Source organism: Parus major, chromosome 4, assembly GCF_001522545.3.
Source record: "Parus major isolate Abel chromosome 4, Parus_major1.1, whole genome shotgun sequence".
In the NCBI taxonomy this organism is placed as follows: Eukaryota; Metazoa; Chordata; class Aves; order Passeriformes; family Paridae; genus Parus; species Parus major.
The window spans coordinates 12369080-12396169 of record NC_031771.1 but is presented as its reverse complement, the minus strand read 5'-3'; the positions used below and the strand labels follow the sequence as shown (position 1 = coordinate 12396169).

Below are 27090 nucleotides of genomic sequence, written 5' to 3'. Positions count from 1 at the left end.
CTGTAAATTTTTCCCCACTTTGCATCTCTGCAGCCTGCTGCTTGTTTTTGTTCAGATAACATTTCTTGCCACTGCTTATGACATCCTATGGTCCACTGATTGTGATACACAGATTTAGTCCATCTTACTGCTTAATATGTGACCAGCCATATCTGACAGGCAGCTGTTTTTGCATTTCCCCAGTGGCAGAGATGCCACAATCTCTCCAGCCAAACTATCCTAGAGGTACAAATACCTCAGCTTGGGAAAGGTTTTCCTAATACCTAAACCTTACAGTGATACAATCCTGTTACTTTTTGTCCTAATTACAATGATTTTATGATTATTTAATATAATCTCCATTCTCCATTATTTAATATAATCTCCAGTTTCCATTCTGAAAACTATGCTAAGGCACATGGAAAACAAAGAGGTGGTTGGTGACAGCCAGTGTGGCTTCACCAGGGGCAAATCATGCCTGATAAATTTGGTGGCTTTTTATGGTGAGGCTACAGCACTGGTGGACAGGGGCAGAGCAGACTTGTGACAAGCATTTGACACTGTCACACGTGACACCCTTGTCTCTAAACTGGACAGATGTGGATATGATGGATAGACTTCAACAAGTTTCCCATGAAACTGGAGGTGTACAGATTGACACCAAGCAAGAAGAGGAGTAATATACATTGGCAAGCAAAAATAAATGTTCATTTAGAACATCAATATTTGATAACAATAAATGCCAAATTCTAAAAGTCTATATATCTATCTACTGCTTCTTTCCTAGCCACAAGGCCTGTCAGAGAAGAAAATTAGATTGTTTTGACATAATTTGGTCTCGAAAAATCTGTGTTGGCTGTTACAATTGGCATATACAATTTGAGATGTCAAAAGATTTATATCATTGGAATGGTAGGGCAAATAATTGAAGCTCTGATGGGCCTAACAAGACTGTTGTAATGAAGAAATCACTCAAAGGAACTTTGTTCAGCAGAGCTGAGCCATCAAAACTGCAGCTAATTCTCAGCCAACAGGCTAAAAGAGAACTACTTCTACTCTAAATTTATGCACTTTGTATAGAGGAAAGCATGAACCAAATGTATGTAACACAATATAAATCTCAGAAGAAAAGAAATTCCCTTCCTTCTGACATTGCTCTTCCTGTGTAGCAAACTTGGTGACTGGCAGTACATTTTAATCCAAATATGCACACATACAAAATTACAGATACATCTTACTCCCCCAGCGACTTTATAACATGTTGCTAGGTAACAGTGCATACAAGTCAGGTTTCAAGACCTTTAGTAAGTCACCATAAAATAACTGCATAGGCCTTTTGCATGAATAATGTACATTTGTATCCTTTCTCTGATGCCAATAGAGCAGACACTGAAAACATGACCGTCTGCCAAACTGTGAACAGCTTTCCATCAACTGCTAGATGAAAAGCCACACACCAAATTGTTGCATGTTCTCTCAGCTTTCAGGTTTTTCCCCCTCTCCTGCACTCTGCTCTCATTCCTGCTACATGCAGCCACCATGAGCACCACTCTCCCCAGGCCAGCCCTGCTGATGTGCAGAGCATCTCTGTGCGCAGCAACCCGAATTTAAAATCGACATCGAAACAGTTACATGTGTGGGACAGCTGTTGGACAGCGTAAGATAGATTTCATATCGAGTCCAAATTTGAAATTCAAGTAAAGAAATGTACAAGCAAATCCAAACAGACTCATCCTGCCCACTTTTTGTCAGTCAGAGTAATATTTTATATTGACAGATTATTTAGTATTTTTTCAGGGGGAGGTCCAACACAGCAAACCATTTGTGCCAGCCCAATTCACCTCCTGCTTGCCCTCAGCTATTTTCTCTTTTCCTCGCTGGCTCCATGAAGCCCCAATCTTGATTTTTTGTATTAACCCTTTCTATTCAAATTCCTCACAGTACTGTACTCCCGGAGGTATAAAGATCTGGGAAGATGAGGAGAGAAAGATTTTCATAAACAAATGGCTGTGGTTTCACCAAGGCTGGGCATTAAGACAGAGCTAATTCCTTAGTTTACCTGACAATAAAATCTGCTCAAATACAGCTTACTTTCCATTTAAAGGAGAAAGCTGACTAATTATTTTCTGTTGTAAAGATTATCTTCTATCTCCAAAGCCTAAAACTTCCCATGGGGACTGAGATCTCCATGTGAAACAGAAGCTCCTTGAGTGACATTTTTCCTGACTTCTTTCTCTTCAAAAATTCAAGGCCAATTTCGAAAACAGTTGGCATTGAACACCTCCCCAGCATATCAACTGTTCTGAAGTATTCAGTCAAATCAATAAAAGAGCACATAAAATATAACAGATCCACCCTGAACACATCCTACACTTCAGTTTCACACATGAATATCCTTCTTACAGCAATAATCTGACAGTGAAAAAACACTAAACATATGTTTGGCATTAGATATGGATTTAAATTAAAATAATAATTCTTAAAAGCTTACATGAATCTCTAGGACTACTCTTCTTTTAAAAGTGTTAGCAACAAAACCCAAATTTTTGTATGAATGCAGTATTTTTGTTTATTGTATGAATTTGTTTATTGCATTTATTTATTGTATGAATTCTGAATGCAGTAACATTCACATGCATTTACTATGTAGGCCTCAAACAGTACTTGGAAAAGAAGGTGACCAATACTTTATTAGTCCTTTGTAATAAGTGGGTAAAGGCAGAGAACTTAAGAACTGATTTTTTGAATATGCTGGGCACTTGGGTGACCCTCAGCAATTTCAAACTAGAGCTACAGGTATTCAGCATGCCTGGAAAATGTGCCACAAGAGATTTGCCAAGGTAAACACTAATGAATGTTAAAGCCTGGATAAAAAGTTCTCACTCCTAATCCCAGCAATTAAACAGCAAAATCCCTCTCTCCTCTCACTGCTTCCCCTCTGCCCTCCACCATACACCTCTGCTATCAAAAGAAACAAGAAATTATAAGTTAAGAAGCTACAATGTTTTGCTCCTAGCAATTCTTTGACTTAGCAAAACCAAGACAAAATATCTCCTAGCCCATAAAGGAGCAGCCAACGCTGCTGCTCAATTACCTGACAGCTTCATAAGAAAATCTGATGCCATCTTGACAGAGATGTCTTGGCTGAATAGTGCTGATGCTGTATTGGCCACGAAGTCAGAGGAGTCTTTCAGTTTTGTGTTGTTTGGGGCTCTGTCAACAGTGCTAAGAGCAAAAGGTGCAGCTGAGGCACCAGTGTCGTCTTTGGGCTCTTCTTTCACCAGCAAAGGTGGAACCCCCCCACCAGGCTGCCCAGCCACATCGGGTGTTTTGGATACAGACGCTGATCCTGTGAGGTCAGGCCCCGCTCCTTCCCTCTGTGGTCCTGGGCAGGAGTCACTGTTTAGCTGTGGTGACCCCTTCACCTCAGTTTCTGGCATTTCCTCCTTCACTTTAGACTCTGTCCTGAGGAAATGTTGATGGCAGCGCATGTGGAGTTTCAGGCTGAAGTGGCGGGAGGAGGTAAAAGGGCATAGCTGGCATTGGAAGGTCTCACCCCTGTCTTGGTGCTGATGAACCTGGTTCAAGAGGTGAAAGATAAAAGCATGTATTAAGCCAAGCAGAGTAGCAGAATTGCAGAAATCTCAACTCTGCATTTCTCACACTGTTAAAAAAGAAAAAAAAAAATAAAAAAAATATTAACTAATGAGTGAACTATTCCTTCTGAGCACTTGGAAAGTCAGACCCCAACAACAGTAGGATTCTTTCACATAAGTCAAAGAACGTAAACATCAGACTCAAGTAAAAACAAAAAAAATCAGGAACATCTGTTTCTGCAGCTTGGAAACGATGAAGTCTGCTTTGGATCAAACAGTCCTTACAATCAGATCCTGGTGACCTGTCAGTGTATAAAGACTTCCAAGCTATAACTAATAGCTTTCTTGATTAAAAAACAAACATCACTCTGTGAAACCTAACTAATAAAAAATTGTTCAGAGCAATCCAGGAAAAAAACCCAGCCCAACCAGCACAGCAACGTCCATCACTGATTTATGTATCATTAGAGTAAAAAACACAGCACCTGGCAATACCAAGGAGCTATTGAAACAGTTTGCTGCAAATTAATTCTACTAGAAAATAAACAGCTCTTTTATGATACAATAGAAACATGAGAGATGGTGTCTGCCATTTATTCTAGTTTATCAGTCAATTAAGGATCACAGTTAATCTTACTGTCCTCATATTTTGACTGCAGGCTCTTTGTCATAGAGCCTGCATGCTCCAGAATGAATACAATGCCTGCTATCCTCAGGCTCGATCCCAATTACCTTTTAGAGGGAACTCCATCCATCCATATGTAATGGCTCACGTACTATATGAACAGACACACACATTAAACTATATAAGCTACATACATATAATTATACAATTTCTTGCTTCATACAGTAGTCATTAAAGAGAGGGAATAACTGAGCCCAGCATAATAGCAGCAGGGCTGTTAAAAGTCTTTTTGCTATGGCTTCACAAATAAATTTTACATCCTGACAGCAGTACTCCAGGCTACTCCCTGCAAAAAGGCTGGCAAATACATACATTTGTTCCTTACTAATGGATGAACATGTGATCAGGGCACACTGGCAACAGCTCAGCTCCACACATTCGATTTCACTTGTGACTCAAGTTGGTTGGAAACATTTCAGTGAGACAGATTTTTGTTGGAAAATGGCAATTTGTTGAATGCAAAATATTTCACCTGAAACATGGAGAGGTTTGATGAACTCTTGGCAAACAAGGTGTGATTCTCCTACCCCAGTGAGTAGCATTCTTCCTTCCCCCTGCTCCCTGGGCTTGGCTCAGAAGCAGCCAGCTGTGCCAGGGATCCAAGGCTTGCTGCTACAGCCTGGGAGTCCAAAAGCCCTGGGGGCTGCAGATCTACACAAGGGAGCTTGGAAAACATAGCTTCAGCTGAGACTTTCAGCACCTTCCAGCCTCCTGCAGAGCTGAGATCTAGATCCTGAGGGTCCTGGTACAGAGACTGCAGAGCTCCAGGGTAACAGCAGTGTTTCCTAAACAAGGCTCTGTCAGAATTCAAGCTGAAGTTTCCCACCGTGGTAGACTTGGCCTGACTGATTTCCTGTGTTGCAAGGGGAACTGTGTCACAAGCTCAGATCCAGGATTTCCAGCTCTACACAGACCCTTGACTCAGGTCTGCTGAAATGTGAAGCTGGGGAATGTCCCTCTTTTTGTACTTTTTGCATTCAGTGAAGAGACATTTCACCAGTGCTGTGTAACTTTTCATTCAGTGGTTCTCTGGTGGCTCTGGATGTGCTAGACAGACAGCAAGAGATAATTTCTCTTGGCCAGAATGGCATTCTCAATACTGTCTAAGCGTGCCATTTACAGACTAAGCAATTCTGGAATCTCATCATTGCACCTAACAATGATAAAAAAAAGAAGCTAATGCTAATCTAACACAGATTTAAGGCAACCTTACAGAATAGCAGCACAATAAACTCTAAACATTAGTAGGTTACAATGAATATGGCAACCAGACTGCTTGTCTACACTACTGGAAGCAGGATGGTCTGTGAGTACAGCAGTGTGTGAGCGCTCTTCACAGAGAACATCAAGATGTACTCAGGGCAGCAAGCACCCTCACCATGGCAACTTTATCTCTCACACCCACAGATTCTGTGTGCCAGGGTTTCTCTCCAGGATCCCCTTCAATCAGCATTTCCCTGCCTATGTGTTTAACCATGTCTTCCAGAGGCCTTTATCACAACCAGTCACCAATACGATGCTTTCAGAAGGCTGTCACTGCTGCAGGCAGGTAACAGAGCCTGTGTGGGAGCCCACCTTCTCTCTCTCCCCAGGAGCATGGCATGCCACCCCTGCAATATCTTTTGAGAATGGATGAAAATAGGAGCCACTGATTCATTTGATTTTAAGTTTTTTCTTCTGCCCATAGACAGTAACTTCATCACCAATGGATATATTCTACAATAAAGAACATTTCTAACTCACAGCCAAGGAACGACAGAGTTTAAACACAAATATTTTGAATATTGAAAGGAAAAATTTTAGACCCAGAAAAAGAAAAAAATTAAAAAACATTAAGCCAAAAGACTTAGCCCCACAATGTCCAAAATCTTTTCCTGCCAGAAGACTTTAACTTTTATTTTATTTTCAAAAATAAATAACATTAATTTAAAAATCCGAATACTAAAACTAAGCTAAAATCCCTCTACAGGAAAAACTATCTCTTATTTTCTGATTCAAAGGCAGCTAAAACAGCCAAGAATTGCCATTCTCTGCCATTTGGGGGAAAAGTCAAGGCAGCAACTACTTGCTACAAAATAAAAAACAAGAAACCCTGTAGAGCTACACAGAAAGCCACAGGGGAGATTTAGGGGATGCAATATTACAGTCCAAAAAACTGCCTGCTCCCTCCACGAGGCAGAGAATGGCTCTTAGACTGTGCTAATGTTACCCAAACCATCAGATGTCTTCTTTAGACTCAAATAGGCTCTTCCTGCAAGAACCACAGGCAGGAGACAAGAGTGCAGCTGGCAGGTTTTCCCCAAAGTGCCAGTCTGAGCTCAGCTGCTGCCAGATTTGGATCTCTCTGAATTACACTGCAACAAACCACAGTGCACAACCTGCTCATACACAATGCTTCTTTCAAAATCCCATAAAACTACTGTTTGACTTATGCCAGAACCACTTAAGGGCTTCTGGCTTCGGAGTTTATTTCCTTTAACCAGGGACGTTCTTCTTGACTGGGGAAAGGACTTGTTATCATCTTTATTCTAACCCTACAGCCTGCCCAGTCTCAAATGATATTTTGTAGTTTTGCAGTTTTTTTCCAGTGTGTGCTTGCTATGACACATGCAGTAATTTTCAACAGAATTATGGTGTCCTTTAAAACTTTAGGCCTTGTTTGAGGACTTGGGTACATGTTACGTATTGGTCAAAATTTTTAATTTTTTTTTTTTCTCAGTTTGTCTTGTTGCCTCCTCATTCTCACATTACAAGAAAGAAAGAAAAAAGGCCATTCAGTTCATCTTCTCTATCAGGCACTATTCTGATCACACCTCTCTCACCCTCCTGGCAGTCCCATTCTTTTCAGCTTCATTCTTCAAAGGCAGTCCTTTCTTGCCATCCCACTAATAATTTTCACTTCCAGCTTTTAAAATCCCTTCTTACTTCTCATATGTGTTTTCTAATGCAGCAACCAGAAGTGGCAGCATACCATATGCGAATAGTAACATTGTTACATTTTCAGTGTTATTTTTGTTTTATTCTCCAGACACTCAAATATCTAATGTGCTCTTTAACCACTGCTGTGCATGCCAAGAAAAGGTTTTCATTGAACTGTCTACAACAATATCCAGATATTTTTCCTGAGCAGTTACAGTTCATTATATCCGACAGCCAGGTGCATTATTAGACTCTGGTTTCCAAGGTACAGTACCTTCTATTTGTCAACAATAACTTAATTTCCCCCCTTGTTTCTCAGGCAGCCAGCCTCCTTTTGTTCCCTTTCAAGCTTTTTTAATCTCGATTCATGCACATAAGGTTGTACCATCTATAATTCTCTTACCCACAGTCATCACTCTGTATACATCACATTTGTTAAAATATGCACAATTCCACTTTTAGTAATGGAACACCCCTCTGTTAGCCTTTTGTCATGCTTAAAATTGCTAATTCCTTCCTACCCTTTGTTTTACTGTCTCTTGGTGAATTTCTAATTTGCCACAGTACATCACATCGCTTAATTTATTTGGCAGCTTCTCTGTGAGAAGCTTTGCCAAAGGCTTTTTTTATAGACCAAATAAATTTCAACTGATTTTAAAGTCCGTGATTTTCCTGACATGCTCAAAACATCTTAGTAGAGGAACACATGATTTTCTTTTACAGAAACCACATGTCTCTATCGTATCACATCATTTGTATCAATGTGCTGGTTTTTTTGTTACTTTTTTTTCTGGTGTGTGGACACTGTAACTTTCCCAGTATCATAAGCCACTTCTAATGTCACCTTTTCATAGTTACATGCAACATCTCTGCAGATTTACCAGCCACACAAATGTGCCACAGTTAGAAATACATGAGATCCCACCCAACAAAGTAAAACAGGAGTAGTGGTAAGAAGAAAGGTGACACAGGCACAGCCTGCAATTTTGTGGTACTGCTGAGATTGATCTTTTCCCTTCCCTAAAGATGGGAAAGGCTTAGCACAGACTCTCCTTTCTGGTTATGAGACACAGGCATTCATGTTTCTTTTGTGGCATTATTTTAAAAATTGAGTACACTTTCCATTTTAACATCAATCATATGCCGTCTGCTTTTTCATTTCATGCTCTTTTCCAACAAATTCCCTCAGTTTTAGAATACTGCATATTCAAAAGTTGAGTGCTGTGGTGCTAGTTTGATCTGATCCTTCCCCTCAAGACACATATGTTATTTATATAGTATTTTCTTCTTTAAAGTATTTCCTCACTTTGCTTGAAAACAAGGGGAGGAAAAAAGGCCTCTGCAGTGCTGGACTGGATTAGGTGTTATAAAAAATATTTTTTGAAAATATTTAAGGTCCTGTCTTATCTTTCTTTGATATGCAAAAAGTAAGATTAAAAGGGAGATACTGCAGTCACTTGTGGTACCTGAGACTTCAGGCACAGATTTTATATATTGAAAAGCTGTGCAAGTTTGCATTAGCTCCCCTCAGATGATGGGGATGTCATAGAATCACAGGTGCCTCCCAGGGCTCTTAAAGTTCAACTTAAAAATAAACAAAACCCCCTCCTGTAAAACACAGTCAACCTCCCTCTCCCAAGAAGTTAAAGATTCTTTGAAAAGAGCTGGTCCCATACTTCACCAAAATGGATTAGGAAAGCTTATTCAGTTGTCTGACACTAGCTGAGGGAGAAAGAGGGAAAAGCAAATCACCAAGAGGCACTGAGCACCTGGCCCCATTCCTCAGGACCATCCCTGATTCCCATTATCATATAATTAACAGGCTCCCTAACTGCAAGGCTGATTATAACCCTGTTTGTATTAGACAAGAACATTAATCTGGATCTCACTGAGATGGCTGCTCTTCATAAGCAGGAAAATCCTGTGGTTGAGCATCACATGACCTGCCTACCACTGCATTGAACCTTCCTGTAAAATTTCATCTTCCTTTCCCTCATTTTCTATCAAACCCTCATGTTTCAGCACATGTTCACGATGCTAAACTTCTTTTCTACTGCTACAACAGATAGCTCATCCATTTCTGCCTTATGCCTATATAGCAGCACAAGGAACATTTATAGGTATTGTTTTTGGCCATATGCTCCTCTTCCTCCAAGTCCTCAGCTAATACCCTGTTGCTTTCTTGGAACATATCTGTATGATCTCACAGCCTATCTGTCCACCAATTGCTGACAAAGATATGTGTATGATCCAAAGGCACCAATTGGCCAAAGTCTGACTGATGCTTGTGGTATTGCTCTGAGGAAAATGTAATCCCTTTCAGGAAAAACAGAAAAGCCTGACTACATCTTGCTGAATTACACCACAACTTTCCATTGCTCTCTGCAGAAGAAGTACATATGATACTGTCTCAAGAAGAAAACATACTCCAACTGAACATATATTTTGCTAAACAGACAGAACTCAAGCATAATACTTGCTGTCTGCTTGGACAAGACACCTCTCTCAGCTACCCATTCATTTTGTCCACCTCCATTTTCAGTTCAGTACTCTCAGCATCCCTGGAAACCATGCTATGATACCGGAGTCAGCTGCTGAGATGTTCCCCCCCCCGATTCCCAGGAATAATAGCCCAAACTTGTGGTTATGCATGCACTACAATTTGCCTCAAAAAAAACACCCCAAAAACAAACTAATAAAATTCTGTACCGTGTCTATTTTAGGATTTTGCTAAGGTGCCTATCACTGTGGAATCTAAACACAATATAACAATTATAGTTAACACTCTGTGCCTTAAAAGGCATGCTACTCAGCCCCGCTTGTTTGTTGTGTGTCTGTGTGGAAACTTTCCTTCTGTTTCCCTTCTTGTGCCTTTCACTTCCTCGCCTCCAGTTGTGAGCTGGCCCTGGCAAAGTGCCCTTAGCAGAAGAAAGCTTCATCCATGTGGTAGGTAGCACATGCAGATCTGAATATGGGTCATGGCAGGAATCATTCCAGATCTCTATTAAGTTTTTCTCCATAGCAGGGGACGGGACACCAAAAATGTTGGCAACATTGTGTTCTGGGTCAGTCACTTAGACACATTATACTTATCATAAAATTACACACTCTATGTATTATATAGTTATTGGTCAACAGGCTAAAGACATGGTAAGGAAGGCCCATATGGACACACACAGACCACTCATGGAAATTAAATCTCCAAATAACCAGTTGCAGTGGTGAATGCCTACAAGAACCTAGGAAAAAAAAAATAAAGTGGTTCAAGCTCATGGCTGTGCTGCTTAGGAGGAAGCAAAGACAAAACAATCAGATTTTAAGGACTGCAGATGAACAAAATACATCTGGCCTGTTATCCTTATCAATAGAGCAAAATCACCTGAAAACCAAAGAGCAACATAAAGAGAAAAAGCTTTGTTACAGCATCCTGGAATAAAATTTGCCTTATAATGAATGACAAACACCAGCTCAGTACCTTAGCTTTAAGTGACCTTTCTGGTTTTGAAAAATGTGTCTTCACCTGTAGCCACAGCTGACACATGGGGAGAAATGGGTGGAGAAGCAGAAGCAGCTCTAACTTCCTGGGCTGCCTGCCAGAAAGGAGATAAGTCCAGGTAGCTCCCAAAGGATACTAAGACAATAAGAAAACCCATAACGCAACTGGCATAACCAGAACACTGCACCCTCAATAACTCCCAGCTGTACTGTACCATTTCTGGTGTGCATTCAGTCCATTTTGAATGCTGTTGGCTTACATATGTGACAGTTTTTATAACGTCATGTACATACAGATTTAAAGGCAGCACTGTTTATAATGAGAAAGAGAGCTGGTAATTTTAAAATTTTTATTCTTGTTATCAATTTATACTTCCATCAGAAGGAATTCAAATGATGTCTGACACTTTTGGACACAAGACTAACATGCCCCTTCTTCATACTCCTGCTTCAGTTTTGATGTGATAGAAGATAATTCTACTGATGGCTTAGTCAGTTCAGAAAAGTGTATGAAACTGTTTGAAACAAAGGTAAAATACTATCTTTCAGACTGTTCTGATTGTGATTCTTTACATCTATCTATGAGACCAAAAAACAGATGCAAACCACCTGGTTTTGTAAGACAATTGCTTTCACTTCAAATAAGGACAGTTTTGCTGGCAAAGATGCCCAAGTCCATCATGACCTTTGCTGCTGGATTGCAGTGGTGGAGAGACTTCAGATTGGGCCTCCACAGCAAGACTGAAGGTGACTGTCATCTCTTACATTGAGTCAAGCAGGTCTGTCTGAATTCAGGGATTTCTGAGCATTACCCAGTCATAATCACAATATTACCAAATAATTAACACTACATGCTACATGATTGTACAAGGAGGTATGTTTTAGGCAGATGCAGGCTCAGTTAATGAAAGCATTAATGCTGGGAGGGGAGCAGAAAAGAGCACAAGGGCCTCAGAAAGCCATCACTTTGGGAACACACAGAGACAGTGAACCAAACACACAGAGACAGTGAACTAGTGTCTGATTTTGTCCAGCATCCCACCTGCAGAAATCACCATGCCTAAAAGGAAGGAACAGATCCTCAATCTTCAAACAACAATTTTTGCCACAAACACTGAGCTTACTTGATAATGATTATCACGATACACTGAGGATGCCTGGGAATAATGTACTGATCTACAGTAGAAGTGTTAAGGAATGAGCCTTCAGACTTTAGGGGGATGATTTAAGAACTAGCAACAACTTAAACCATAGCAAGATATCATGTTGTGACCAGAGGAATCTGAATAATTTACACAGAAGGGAACAGTTTCTTGAGTATAAGCAAGGCCATACTCTTGTCCAGTAAGCTTGGATTCTGCAATAGCATGTATGAAACCTGAACAGGCATTTTTGTCCCCCCTCACACCAGTCTGATACCCCCCTGTTACACACATTCATCTAAAACAGACAAAATTGCAACTATAATAAAACCTTTCACTATTATTATAAAACTCAACCGCATTAACAAGGGAAATGTTTTCACTTCAGCTTATTAATCAAAGGGCTAAGAGGACAGGTACCATTTTAACTTCCTCAAGAATATTCTACAGCTTCCAAGACTCAGCACTTTGTGTTGCAACCATGTAGAAGTTCAGCTAAGCAGACAATCAGTTTCTTCACACTTTTATATTTTTCTTTATCAGTACAGATGTTGCTTCCTTCAGAAGGTCATCTTCAGCTTGAGCCCAAAACTTAGGCTGAACTAAAAACATGCTTTAAACTTGAAAACAAAATATTACAGCATAATCTATCATTCATTTTGTTTTGGATCATTCACTGCTGAAATGCCTGCAGTTAAAAGCTACAGCAAGAAAAAAGTTGAAACTGCAGGCCTGTCTGTAGAAAGCAATGGAGACATCCCTGCTAGAGCTAGCCAAGTTGCTTTGCCCACTTAGAGTGAGACACTGGCATGCAGGGTTATTAGTTGTCATCCTGGGAGAAGCACTGATAGGATTGCTTTGTGTCACTTCTAACTGTGTCATTCTAACCAACATCGCTGCTTCTAGTGGCTCCAGGTCTGGAACACAGCCACAGACAGCTTGTGCTGCACCCAATTGACATAACCCAAGGCAGTTTCCACACTGCATAAAATGGAAAGGCAAGAAATGGAATAAAAGTTCTTTCTTCCTTTTTATGGCCTCTTTACTTAAGTACAGGCATCATTCGTAGAACAACTAGGGAAATTTTGTTCTTGCAAATGCAAACGAAATAGCTTTGTTATACTATCAGTTTCTGACTGATGATTTGAGAATTTTGATTGTCAGTAAAGATTTCCCTTACCTTCATGTGTGATTTGAGATTGTCCTTGCGTGCACAGCGGAAAGGACAGAGTGGGCACTGATGGCTCTTCAAACCTGTGTGAATCACCATGTGCCGTTTCCAGTAGCTCTTCCTCTTGATAACCAAACCACAGATGGGACACTGGAAAGGTTTTCCCCCTTCTTCTTCAGAGGCTTAGAAGGAAGAAAAAGAGAATCCTTTACTTGTCAAATACTTTCCCCTTGTAAACATACTCGAGATATCATTTCTCAATGCTAGAGTTTCATCTGTAAAGCAACATCAGTTAAACAACAACAGGTACATGAAGATTCCATTCCCTCCTGCATATCCCCCTAGTTATTATCCCTGTGACAAAGGTCACCATAATTTATAAAGGTTAATGCCCCAAACTTCCTTTCACTAATCAGTAGAGGATGCTACTCTCTCTCACCTGGGTCCTAATGTTCCTTATAATTTAACTTCACTGAGATGAATGCCTCTCATAATCATCACTTTTCAGCTTCATTTCCTATCAAGGGCTGGTTGTAGCAGAGTATGGAAAATATGCATAACTGTTAAAAAATGATCCATTTCCACATCTGATGGTGAGCCAGCAGGGAAGAAGGATATAAAGCACAGAAGAATCCACAACTTAACTGAAAAGCATGGTGGAATTGCACAGCAGATATATTTAATATTATAACTGAAAGACTTCAGAAGTCCTGCTGCTGAAATTGTTTCGTTATGGCTCAAGCAGATACTGCTGCAGCATCAGCCATCAAAGGTCTTCAGGTCATAGGTTTCCTTCTGCTCCTCTAATTGCCAGGGCTTTAAATCTACTGCCTTCCTAAATGTCTGCACTCTGCTTTACTGCCCAATTCACCTAAAAAAGGATTTGGTGGCATTGATCAGGAAAATATGGTTAGACTTTCAAGTGCAGAACCATCACAAGGTTGAAGGAGAGAGAAATTTCTTGCTGCTGACTTTGCACAACTAACCTTGCATCCATCCAACCTCTCACAACAATTTCCTCTCATTATTATAAAGAAAAGCCTACTATTACAGTGGAACTGAATGTCCTTTTCCTCACTGTAAAAGACAAGACTGTTTTCAAATATCCAGAGCTCAGCAATGTGCATCTTGCTATTCAAAAATTCTCTCAGACTATTTAATCTCATTACTATCACTGATAAGAATATAGCAAACATCAAATTCCCTTGATGAGGAATTAAATGATAAAAACCTCCAGAAAGATCTGTCATGTCCCAAAATACAATTCTTGCTATCAAGTAGGAAACAAAACCACTGTAATTCAACTGATTAGGCAGTCATTATGTAAGTACAGAAAGGGACACAATGTCAAAGCATGTACTATGGCAAGTTCAGAAATTCTCCTTGTAAAATATTCTATCACACTTAAAATATCAAATTGTTCCCCTCTCTGCATCTCTAAAGAGTAGGCTAAAACCAATGTCATAACTGCTTATGTTTATTTTAAAATATTTTTAGTTTTTTCTTCACAAAAGGCAGGAGAGAAACAAACCACAGAAAAAAAATAAATGGGTATCTTTTTTATCTATCATTTCTTTTCCTTCCATCACATCTTTTCTTCAGCCCCAGAAGAGAAATGTATAAGAAGATATCACCTGGTTTTGACCCCCTTAAAAGTAAATCTGCAATCAAGCTGAATCAATGGTGATCTAGCACATTACAAAATATGCCAACAAGTGGGATAAATGCATGTGACTTCACCAATAACAATGACAATTAGTGTTATTCAGGAATTGTACCAGTGTGCTCCAAAGCTGAACCATGTTAGCTCTATACTGCATAAAGTTCAGAATGAGAAGAAAATCAGGGGTTTCAGCTTTTCTTTGTTTATACTGACGTCTATTTTATATCTCAATGTTACTCCAGTGAGGAGAGAATCAGCCAGTGCTTCCCAAAGGAGTCTTGGGAAAAAAAATTACAAGCATCAGGCATTAAGTTACACCAAATAAGTATCCAGTCAGTAGAAGAAGTGTCTGTCACCCACACCCTTTCAAAGCAATCAGAATTTAACAGATATTCCAGGCTTTCTTTTCAATTTCATCCCAAATGTGTGAGTAGTTTATAAAACTAGCAATATTAACAGATAGATAGAAAAGTTAGCCTCCTCTGTACCAATTTACTATAATAAAAATGCAAGTAATGATTAGGTTGACCAAACCTGACATGCCATTTCAGAGACAACTACACTCTGATAAGCCATGGCTCCAGCTTCTTGCCTGAAATAACTCTGAGCAAATAGCTCAACACGGTGGACAAAAGAGCAGCAGGCATACTCTTGTTATTAACTTAGTCCTCTTTAAATAGCCTCCATCTTTGCTGCTCCTTACTTACATCTAATTAATCTCACTGAGTATTGATCTCATAACCAAAGCTACATGTTGCTGGTGGGGAAGTTAATCAGATTCCTAACAGCAAAGCAAACTCATCAATGCATTAAAGGTTCAAAGTATGAGAGCAGGGAAAAAGACCTCTAAAGCTATACCTGCTGGGAAAAGATACACCTCTCTGGGAACAAGACAAAAAAAGTCTCCAGGAACAACCAGACAGACACAAAAAGATAAAGCATTATATACTTTTTTTTTTCATCTTTTTGTGCCATAAGGTTTTCTGAGCAAAAGGAATCATGAATGTGTAACATTTATTTTCATGGCAAATGTACACATTCAGCTTTTAGCTTATGTTATAGCAAGAAGGACTTCATCAAACTAATGAAAACCTTAGGCCAGGCCTGTGCCAAGAATAGTTTGCCACTTTAATTGCCTTGGCAAAACACAGCAGTAAAGCATTTATAGAACACATGTATAACAGAGCAAAAACTGATACTGGCAGTAACTCATTGCATCCCTCTCCCTCCTCTTCCAAGGGAGGGATGAGCATATCTATCTATCCAATAGCTTCTAACCCACAAGTGTTGACAGAGCGCTGCACAGGGACAGTTCAGGCCTCAGGATACCCCTAAACAAAGAGGTTAGGCCAGAAAAACAGCAAGGAAATGACACAACATCCATGTCAGGCTTCATATCTGTACCATGGCTTGCTACACCTATGCAGCCAGGCTAGTACTCCTGATAGAACTCAGCCTGATAAAACTACTTTGTGCATCTTGTGAAGATACCTGCCATGCTTCCTTTTCCTCTGCAGCAGAACACTGACAACACCTGAAGCCGTATGTTCCACCAGAAATTTGAATCTGTGATGTGAACTTTTTATAGAAAGAGATGAAAAATCATTTTTCCTTGTTTTGAAGATGGATCATTTAAATTCCCCTGCATGGCTTGCCAGGTCTTTAAAGCTTTTGTTACCCAGACAGTTTCTTCTTCTTCCCTATAACCCTGATTCCTTGACTGTCAACAGCTGGAACTGATGGAAGAAAGTCAGATGTGTAAAATAGTTCTTGTTGAGCAAATTAGAGAAATGCAGTTTAGTTGGATTTTTTTTTTTTTTTGTTACAACAAAGGATTGCAAAAAATTTTAATGAAAAGTGGCAACACAATAATATACTCTGGTAAATTAGGGCAGGGTAGTAAGCGATTACACAAAAGTCCATTTGTGACAGAGACAGCAGGAGGGAGAATTCTCCCTTGTCCAATATTTCAAAAGCACTAGTTTTATACATGCTCACTGATAACTGTGAGCTCCCTCACAGGGATTCTTTGATCTTCTCCATTAAATATTTTTGTGGACACATTCTAAACTTGGTAAGAGAGGAAAATACTATTGTATGGAATAAAAGGGGGAAAAAAATGTACCGAACTGTACACTCATACCTTTAAAATAGGGAAACATTTGTGACAGCTTGGTCTCAAAGTGGTACTTCAAAAAGCTTTTCTATTGTTCACCTAAAGTATCTGTTTCTTATTTTCATAAGATATGGGATCAAACAAATCCAGACCCACTGAAGAGATGTTATATAAGCCAATAGCAAAACAAACACATTCTACTTAGTATTTCAAATTGTATCCATACCTGTACTAGTGGGTTTGGATGCTCTTCCCTTCGGGACTGGTAGTAACAGTAATTCCAAAGACTGTGGTGGAGTTGCTTTCTCTTGTTTCATCTCTGAAAGCTGCAGGGGCTCCTCAGGAACCAGTGATTTCTTCTTCTCAGCCAGGAGGGTGCCTGCAGCCCTTGCAGCAACCTCCTTGAGAAGGGCAGCTGAAGAGGTCATGGAAGCCAGGGAAAGGAAAGAGCTGGCTGGAGGTGGGTGCTCCTGCCCAGGAGTCATGCTTCTTTCGCTCACTTTCTTAGATAAAGCTGCTAACGTGGAGCTGGCTGACTGAGAGCTAAAAGGCGAGGAAAAGGATTCGAATCTTATCGTGTCCTCAGTCCTGGAAAAAGATTTGTCCTGAAGAACGGCATTGGCTGCGGCTTTCAGCTTCAGGATAGCTGAATCAGGGGACAAACCACAGGTGGTGGTTGAGTTTGGCAACCACTTACCTTGATTCCATATAAAGTGACTGCTTGCATTGTATTGGTCACTTTGTTCCTGTTTCTCAGCAAGCTTTCTGGCAAGCACACTTAGCTGCTGGGCATGGTGAGCAGGTGGAGAGAAGGAGATATTTGAGCCAAGATTTACAGGGGACTCAACTCTGCCATTGACTGTAACAGCAGCATCCAGTTTGAGGGAGCCAGCCTCCAGGAGCCGCCTCAGGTTACTGCTCAGTGGCTTGTTTGGACCTGGAGGCTCCTCTTCACCCAGAGTGGACACATCTGGAGAAAGGTGCTCCTTGCTCTGTAGCGTGTCTCTTAGTGCCTCATTTTCAATGGGTCCCAGCTCCGCTGTGTTGCTGCTCGGTGTTGCACTTCCCAAAGAGGTATCAGGGGAGGTGGACTGCTCTTGTATTCTGTCCTCAAGAGACAGCTTAAAGTTCTCCTGGACTTCTCCATATGATGCTTCCGAAGGAGTTTCTGAAGAATTCCCAAACCAGCGTTCTTCTTCACTGAGCTCACCTTCCACTTCTTCCTGTCTGGTACCATCTGTGTGGAACCATGAACAACAGCATTATTCCCAAATCGGTGTAAAGCAGTTTCTTAGCATTAAGCATGCTTGACCTCTGCATGACCCTCCTGAATAGTCCCCCAGCACCTAAAGTGCACAGGCTTGGAATCAGCCTGGATTCAATGACCAGAAAAATAGAGCTTTTCAAAATGAGTAAATCTTTCCTAGAAGACAAAATGATGACAAATCTGTCATCTTTCAGTCTGCATAACTAAAGCAGCTAAAACTGCAACAATATGTATAAACATTATATATATTCATATCTTGCAAACAATTCTTTATTGACATAGTCTGTACGTCCTGCAAAATATTATGAACTCTCTGGTGTAAGGCAGGGATTTAACAGATCAGAAATTACTGGATACTTGTGTATTTGTACATCCAGCACGGGTGTGCCTTCAAAGGTAGATCAGGTTTGTAGTTACTCAAATCTCAGACCAATCCTGCAGTGACCCCTATCTAAAATAAAATAAAATAAATTGGTACTGATAATTTACAATTCATTCCTGCAATGACTAATACATGAATGCAGGCTAAAGCTCTCATCTCTCCAGCTACTTGGGAAAGGAACATCATACACACAGCATTGTCTTATACAGACTCTAGTTGTTCTTATTTATTTATCACTCTTTAATAAAGTTTTAAAGATCATCCTAAACAGAACATAGTTCAGGTGAAAAGAAAAAAAAGAAAAATGTGTTGGTTTCACTGCAGTTAAGTTAAATAGTTTCCTCTCTAGTAACTACAAAACACCTGAGTCTCTCCTGAGACCTGCCAGTGTTTAAAGCACTGTGACCCTGGATTGCTCCTCTTCCTGACAGGTATTCAAAGTCATACAGATGTGACCAAGACTTTTTTTTTTTTTTTTTTTGGCAGATCTTCCTGCCCAATCAGAACATAGTAAAGAACAACAGCACTGTTAGAATTAAATTCATATTATCTCCTCTTGCCAGATCTCACATTTCTTGCTTTTAGTCACAATGTCCCAAGTTGCACAAGCATCTTTCTAATCGCACCACAGCAAGACAAAAGTATTTAATATAACCCTCTACTGACATTCTGGAAATAAGCCTGCATGTGATATGTATTGTGCCTATGATCATGTATTATTCCCAGATTCCCAATTTAATTCCAGCAAATTACAAAACGTGGAGAGAAGTTAATGAATAAAAACTTAGATTTCTATTATTGCTTTGATCCAAAGAATTTAAGGAGGAAAACCTCAGACAAATGTATCAAGAGTATAGAGATACAAATGTACACTCTGAAAGTTTTGGGACTTTTTTATGTTATACAGAATATGAGGCACAGTCTCTCACAGAAAGTTCTTTTACTCAAAACCCTTTGGAAAAAAGCTACCAATATTTTAGAAGCTGGCAATAAACTCAGTTACCTTAGGTTTGTAATTCAAGTAGAAGAGGGTTCGCTTATTCCCTTTTCTAAACAAACAAAAGCCAAACAAACATTCAAGCTCTTAGCTAGAATTATTTTGGTGCTGTCAAAGTTAACAACACAGACTCAGCAATAACATGTGCATAAAGGCCAGTACCATGCACATTTAAATAAAGGAGAGAGGTGCTAATCAGTTGAACCAGCACTTATGCAGGTTAAAGGAGAACTGAATGTATTCCCTTTTCACCCCACGAACATTAAAAATGTAACTTGAGCATGTCTGTACAGCTGGGTGCACTCACATGAGAGATCCACTCATTCATCCCTGATGCAAACAATTTCTGGATTGGAAGTCAAAAAAGCATCTTATTGGCACTTTGTCTAAACTGATACACCAAGTGTAAGGCACATCCTCTGGGAGAGCCTGGAGCTGACACCACTACACAGCTCTGGAGCCAGAGCTAGCCTGCTTCCTACCACTTAATCTGTCTGTTGAAACCATCTCTCCTCTCCCCTGCAAACCCCACTCTGTCTCTGTAGTGGCCATCCATTCATAGGGAGGAAGAATTGCATTTCCCTTTACCCAAAAAGCCTCAAACATTACAGTCTGAGGCATATTTTAGAGTAAATGGATCCAAGAAGAAATGGACTTTTGTTTTAGAGAGATCTACAGCTTACTATACCCCAAATTTCTCTGTTCCTTGCTGTGTACCTCAATTTCTTTCTTTTTCCAGACATGCACATTCCCCATTGGTCTTGCCTAAACAAAAGGGCAGCCACCACCATGTCATTGTCAGGGAGCTGCAGGAGAGGAGGATTCTTCATTTAAAGGCTTTCTCCAAAGCCCAGGATTTCCCTCCTCTAGGTTACCTAAAAGATTTCGCTCTCCTGTTGTTAATCTACCTGTGACCACTCAAGGTCTCTTAAAGCTCCATGCAGTTTCTATAATAAAGGGCAAATTTCCTCTCCAGGCTCACTATCCCAAAAGCCAGCAGGATACTTTTTTTCCCACCAGTGCAGCTTCTTTCTGTAGCCAGAAACCAGACCTCTAACTGCTGACACTGTTCTAATTTTCCTCTTCTCAGTAATTCCCAGTTGCTGCAGCATCAAGCCCACTGTATTTGAAGCCTGTAAGGTTAATGCTGAAAAAGCCAGCATCAGTGTCTTATCACTAGCTCAGTCAAGTCTCCCTTTAAACACCAGTGAATTGGTTTAGAAGCAGAACAGTGAAGCCTGGCAATTTCATTTCTAAGCAAAGTTGCCTGTCAAGGCCTTCAGGGCAGAATTTTAATTCACATTGACTTGTGAGCCTGTGAGTTTGAACAAGCTTGAGCACTCCAGGAGAAATCAACCCAATCCAACTACTTCTTTATGATTTGAAATTATATAAAAACCTTCTCTCAGAACCCAGGGGGGTTCTTGGGTCACCCAGATCAGGTTTGTCTGAAGCACGAGCCAACCTTCACATGTCTGTCATGAAATTCCAGCTGTATTTCACATCTGTGACAGAAATCTGCATGACATGTTTTTCCCTTCTCTCTCAACACAGTTATGGAGCTTCTCATCATGATTCAAGACTCAAGACCTGTCAATACTGCTTCTTCCTGATTTCCAGAGTGATTCTGAAACGACAGCTGCTTCCCAAGCCTTTTGCCACTGGCAGGGACCAGTTGGAAATTACAGACAGCCTGCATGTTTCAGGACTATCACATCACACAGCACCCAGGAGCCTCAAAAAAATATTTTCCACTCCTGTCAGCAATGACAAAAGGCACCAAAGTACTGCTGGGTGACTGCTGCCACTAATGTTGCCCATGTATCCATCTCTGGCAAAGCCACAAATGTGTGCAGAAAGCAGTGTTTGAAGAAGAGCCAGTTTCCCTCGCTCGCCAACTCATCTGCTTGTTTTCAAATACAGAGAAGTTCATTTTCCTCTTCAAGAGATCAGTTTGACAGACAAATCTTATTGATCCCAAAGTGTGTTATTTCACTTTGTGACCATCTGCCCTTTTATTTAGAGTGCTGATTAGAATCTGACCCTGGTGCCAATAGAAATGTAAATATTAACTTACTCAAACTACTTATATCTCAAAACTGAAAAAGACAAACATGTTTGTTGATTTATACACTGAGCCACTCGTTTCAAATGCTGGAAACTTTAACTGTACCCAGAGCAATGTACACATGCCATTCCTGAAAGTGGCAAGTGTGAGATGATCCACAGCTTCACTTTGTAGGACTTGGATGGGAGAAATATCAATGTAGTGCGTTAGATATCCAGGAAAGGGAAGAGTCTCAAAGTTGTGTTACTGAGCAACAGACGCAGGCAGTGAAAACATGATGCAAAGAACACCATTTGAAACACTAGAAATTATCTGAGAAGAGGCTACAGCTAAGGAACCCACCTCAGAGACTGATTTTTCATGTTAAGCAGAAGAAAATTCTGCTTTAATCATTCACTGTAATGAGTAAATTACAGAACTTCAATACAGAAATCCATATGCTATAATGATATGAAACATATGGAAATTGTAATGACGGGATTACAGAATGAAAATTAAAGCAAATGCAAAAGTAGGAAGAAGTCAAATAATTTCAATTTTCACGTGTGCATTTCAAAGAAATGCACACAGGAAAACTGCTGATGAGATAAGTTAATCAAAATTGCCCTTTTTTCAGCACTTACATTTCAAGGAAAAACCAGGAACCTACAGAACCAAGATTTAAAGATATAGGAGAGCCAAACCTCATCTTTATTATCTTGATATCAATTACCCTGATTTGTATAAGGATTTCAGATATGATCATTCAAGTTTGTGTCAATCTATGTACAGCTGCAATTACAAATGTTGTCCATTTGACACCCTGATCATCTTCCTAAACTGCTGCCCCAACAACTATCATTTCATCTCTAGCACCTACCATAAACCATCCTTTGGATTATTTTACACTGAACACTGTACCTAGGCCTTCTGAAAGAGCTAGGATTAAGTGATAGCTTTACACTAGGGAACCGAGGAGCTCTGCAAAGATACCTAAAGAATTTAAAAGAACGCATTAAACTTAAATGAAGCAGGAAGCCATCCAAGAGGAGTTCTGCGGAAACACTGGCTCGGTTGAGCAATCAGTTTAAGGCCAAGTAAATAGGCAGATGCATCAAAAATAAGGCAGGGACAATACCTGAGCAAGCTAGGACTTAGCCTTGGGTAACTTATCAGTGATAGCAAGAAAAGTGGAATGAGTGAAGAGAACAAAGAGCCGACAATCAAGAAGGCAAGGATAACTGTAAAGGCTTTTAATCAGTCATGGACAAGGAGAGGTGAGACAGATAGTGAACTGGAATGCTCATATCCAGCCTCCAAAATGGATTCTCTTGTTCTATTCCCTTCTGATTTTCTTAGAAACCTCAAATGAGGACTAAGGAATCAGGCCATGATGACAGAATTCACTGTCCTGGCAGTCCAGTTCAGGATACCCTCTCCTGCTGTAACCCAGGTTCCATCATGACTTGTCATCACCATCATATCCAAATAAGACAAGTTTTCCCATCACATGGTGGCTGTTAATTCAAGATCAGCACAGGCTCCCCTTGTTCCCATCTTACCTCTGCAGACCAGATAATATGGAGGAGAAAAGAATGAAGGAGCTAAGGACCAAATACAATGGCTATCTTTAGGTAAACCGTGTAAGCGCATCACTTTAGCAAAGGTTAAGAATAATTACAAGAGACCACTTACTAATACCACATCACTTTCTAATTCACATTTTCTCTGGGTGTCAGCTGCACATAAGCCCTTGCTGATTTCACAATCAGGTACTATAGAAACCAGAAGGCACAGACATAAAAATGACAGTCATATCTGGAAAGTCTATTCTGTGGTATCCTACATAAATTGCTCAGTCTAGCTGCCTGCCTACAAACTACCCTTTTGGTATTCAGGCTGAATTTTAAGCATTTCAAATTAAAAAAAAAAAAAAAAAAAAAGGGTGAATGTAATATCTTTGGGCTGAACAACTTATATGGGTTCCCACACACACCAAACCATGTGGATGTGTGTGCTGTAAGACTACCTCCAAGAAGCTGGGCACAAGGTGCACCAATACCCCACAGTCTCCACCTCTAAAAAGCCTTTACAGCCACAACTGATGAGGGTACATATCCAGAACAGCAGCTGTGATGATTTTCCCATAGGGATGTTTGCTAGAAAATAATGATTTTAATAAAAATGCAAGGGCCTGCCTTAAATCCTTTTAATATATCTACAGCCACAAATAAGACTTTAAAGTCACAGTTGCACAGTCATGTGCTGGAATGCCCTTGGTCTCCCATTTTCCCTTCATGATTTCTGTGACCTCTAATAGGTAAGCAGCACAGGAAGTCACCATCCTCTTTGAATGGAATTTCTGGCTTACCCCTTATCAACAGGATGATTATTCAACTCTTGACCTCCTCATAAAATGGTTTAGTAGTGTTGCTAGTGCTTGAACCAGATTTCTCTGCTGCAGGCTGACCTAAAGAGAGCAGCACAGCTGCAAGAAGGATCTGCCAAAAAGCCACAGCTCTTCTGTTCTGTCCTTCTCTGTGTTTAGGTTATGTGAAAATACTCATACAATTAGAAAGGGAAAGAAGCCCTGGGTAGGACTTTGTATTTCATCTCCACATCTTCCAAGATAACGATTTTCCTAACTGGAGGGAAGGAGGATAGGGGAAAAAGAAGGCACAGCTTTTAAAGACAGGGCATACATTCCCTACTTTTATCCCTAACTTAAAGTGACTTTGAAAAAATAGAATACTCACCTAACAATTTCCCTAGTACTGCTTTTTTGAAAAAGAACTCAGGGCCAAAAAAAGATTAGAGAATGTTAATTATTTTGCAGTAACTAGAACTCTTCCAGATGCTTTGCCTATACACACAAACAATTGAATATGCCCAAATATTACACATTCATGTTTTTAAACTGCTAGACAGCCATAGATTATCAAAATACACATACAACACCTCAGTTTCCTCTCAGAGGCAGAATCCAGGAGTGATGGACTCTCCTAAGGAAAAAGGGAATCAGGACAGATTACTGAAAAAGCTTTTCACAGACAACATAAAACTACTTTTATTTCCTTTCCTTTCCCTCAAAAGAGAGGAAAATTGTGGTAGATGGGAAACAGAGGCAGTGGCCTTCTACTTTCAGCCACAAGCCCCAGAATAAATGTGCCAAGCAGGTTTCATTAGCTGCCAAAAAGTTCCTTTTTTTACTAGCAAGCATCCATGGAAGGAGACAAACACATGGTTTCTCCTGAGGAGAGCTGTCACTACTTGTTGAAGGTTCTCAGGGCTGGTTGACAGACCACAGGATAGGACCTTACAAAGACAAGCCTGATCTCCCCCAAAAGCAAGTTCAAAAGAGAACTCCTAGAATGATGGATGTTTGACATCTTACCTCCAAGAAAGATTAGCTATTCTTCTGTTCTAGGCAGGAAGTTATACTTAATAGCTGTGGGATTACTGTTTAAGGAGGTTTGCTTCTACTGGGACTCAGATATTTTAATCTACAAATGAACAGGCATCACCTTACAGTGCAGTGAGGTGACAAAAGCTCAAGACCAACAGAAATGGTGGTCCTGTACCCTCACTTAGGTTTGCTCTTTTGTTTGACTGCTTCATCAGCCTATTTCAACTCATTAATTTGGCAGAAAACTACTCACTCTGGCAAGGAAAAAAAAAATTATGCAAAGGAGACAGGAATGAGAAAACAGGTGGAGTCAACAATCTGAGCCACGATGTCCTCTAATCTTGTGGGGTGCAAAGTACATCATGCCTTGTTGGTGAAAAACCAACTGAGGACTCTCTCTCTCCCATCCCAAATCTCAAAACACTACATCTCTCAGGGAAGAGCTGGCCTGCACATTCAGGATGGCCACAGGAATTAATGTCAAGCAGACTTCTTCAGAAGCATAATCTGAGACATCTGTAGCTGTCTTGGCCCCCAAAAACTGTGATCGTAATTAAAAAAACCCCTCTTCTCTATGACTGGTAGGCAGCATCTTTCTGAGAGGAGTTATAAAGACCCAGAAATAATATCTTAACAGTGAGGCACAATAATCAGCAACCACGAAAGTAGGAGGGCAGCGCACTGTCTTATAAAGTAATAAATAGAAATGTTACATATAAATAGTACAAGTGTATCATAATACATGTATGATATTTGCTTACTATAATTTAGAATTAGTTGATTCTAGCTGGATTTTGCCAGTATTTCAGGTCCAGTAAGCTGAAGAACTTGAGGTGTGCATGTGAAACAGAACAGAACACACACAGCCTTAGAGGAGGGGAATGTTTTTGAAGACTATCTCTCAAGAGATGCACCACAAAAGAACAGCCTGCACAAAAAGCTTCCATCAGCTGACTTGACCCAACTTGATCAACAGGGAGGTGATCCTGCCTACTCTACTCTACTCTACTCCTGGAAGGCTGTGTCCAGTTCTGGGCTCCTCAGTACAAGAGAGATGTGGGGCTCCAGCCCAGCTACAAAGACATTTAAGGGACTGGAGCATCTTCCTTACAAGAACTGGCTGAGAAACTCAGACCCATTCAGCCTTGAGTAGAGACAATGAATAAGGGACCATCCATGTGTAAAAGTATCCAAAGGAAGGGGTGTCAAGAAGATGGATCTAGGCTCTGCTTGGTGGTGCTGGGCAATAGGACAAGAGGCAACTGCAGAAACTGATGTAGAGGAAGCTCCACCTGAATATGAGGTGTGCAGGAACCATGCACTGGAACAGGTTGACCAGACAGGGTGTGGAGTCTCCCTTTCTGGAGATATTCAAGAACCATCAGGACACAATCCTGTGCCGTGTGCTCTGGGATGACTCTGCTTGAGCAGGGAGGTTGGACCAGACGACCCACCATGGTCCCCTGCCACCTGACCTATTCTGTGATTCTGTGATCAACACACAGAATAACTGGAGAGAAGGCATACAAACACAGTTGATTTTTATGATGGAGGTTTTCAGAAGAAACAAATATTTCTGAGGTCAGTTTACACTGCAAAGACTGCCTAGTAGCCCCAAGACAGGTTCATAAAACACATGAAGTGTCAGTAAAACAATAGAGAATCATGTTCCTTGCAGAAGCTATTTTATGTTACCAATGCTCATGCAACAGTTTCATGGAGGCTGAGCAAAATACCACAGCCAGACTTACTGTAAGTTTCTTCCACAAGCCCTTATAAGCATCCTATAATAACCTGTAGCTGAGGCTGGGCACATGTTTCATAAAGCACAAGATACCGATCAGACTGACTTATACACTACAGGAATATGGAACTGAAAATCTGGAACTGGTACATTAACATATCAAAGGAATACACCTCTTCTTCCTGATGTAAACAGAGAAGATGATAAACCATTTTCTATAAAACCAAACAATTTTTAGGCAGCAACTTCTGAGCCAGATTAAAGTCCCTTATCAGGAATTTCAGGCTTCCCTGTGTCTTTGCAAAACCAGCTATGATATCAGTTTTTGACTCAAATAGATTATTATAAAGTTGAGGAAAAACTGTATGTGTGGGAGTTCCACTGTTATTCCCACAGCTCTGCTCGAAATGGAAAACAGTATTAATAATCTGTGGTGGTTCAAATGGTTCATGTGCAAGTCTATCCAGAGAGATTCCCTGGC

The 27090-nt window shown here is 40.3% G+C and overlaps 1 protein-coding gene across 1 annotated transcript in view; it reads right to left on the bottom strand.

Moving 5' to 3' along the window:
- The window catches only part of ZNF827 (zinc finger protein 827), a 98672-nt gene that overhangs the window by 58053 nt on the left and 13529 nt on the right, over positions 1-27090 (bottom strand). The window contains exons 2-4 of the mRNA XM_015623640.1: positions 16993-18003; positions 12997-13169; positions 3074-3557 (exon numbers count right to left, since the gene is read on the bottom strand). Of these exons, the coding sequence (XP_015479126.1) occupies positions 3074-3557; positions 12997-13169; positions 16993-18003 (1668 nt within the window). The remainder of the gene's footprint in view (positions 1-3073; positions 3558-12996; positions 13170-16992; positions 18004-27090) is intronic.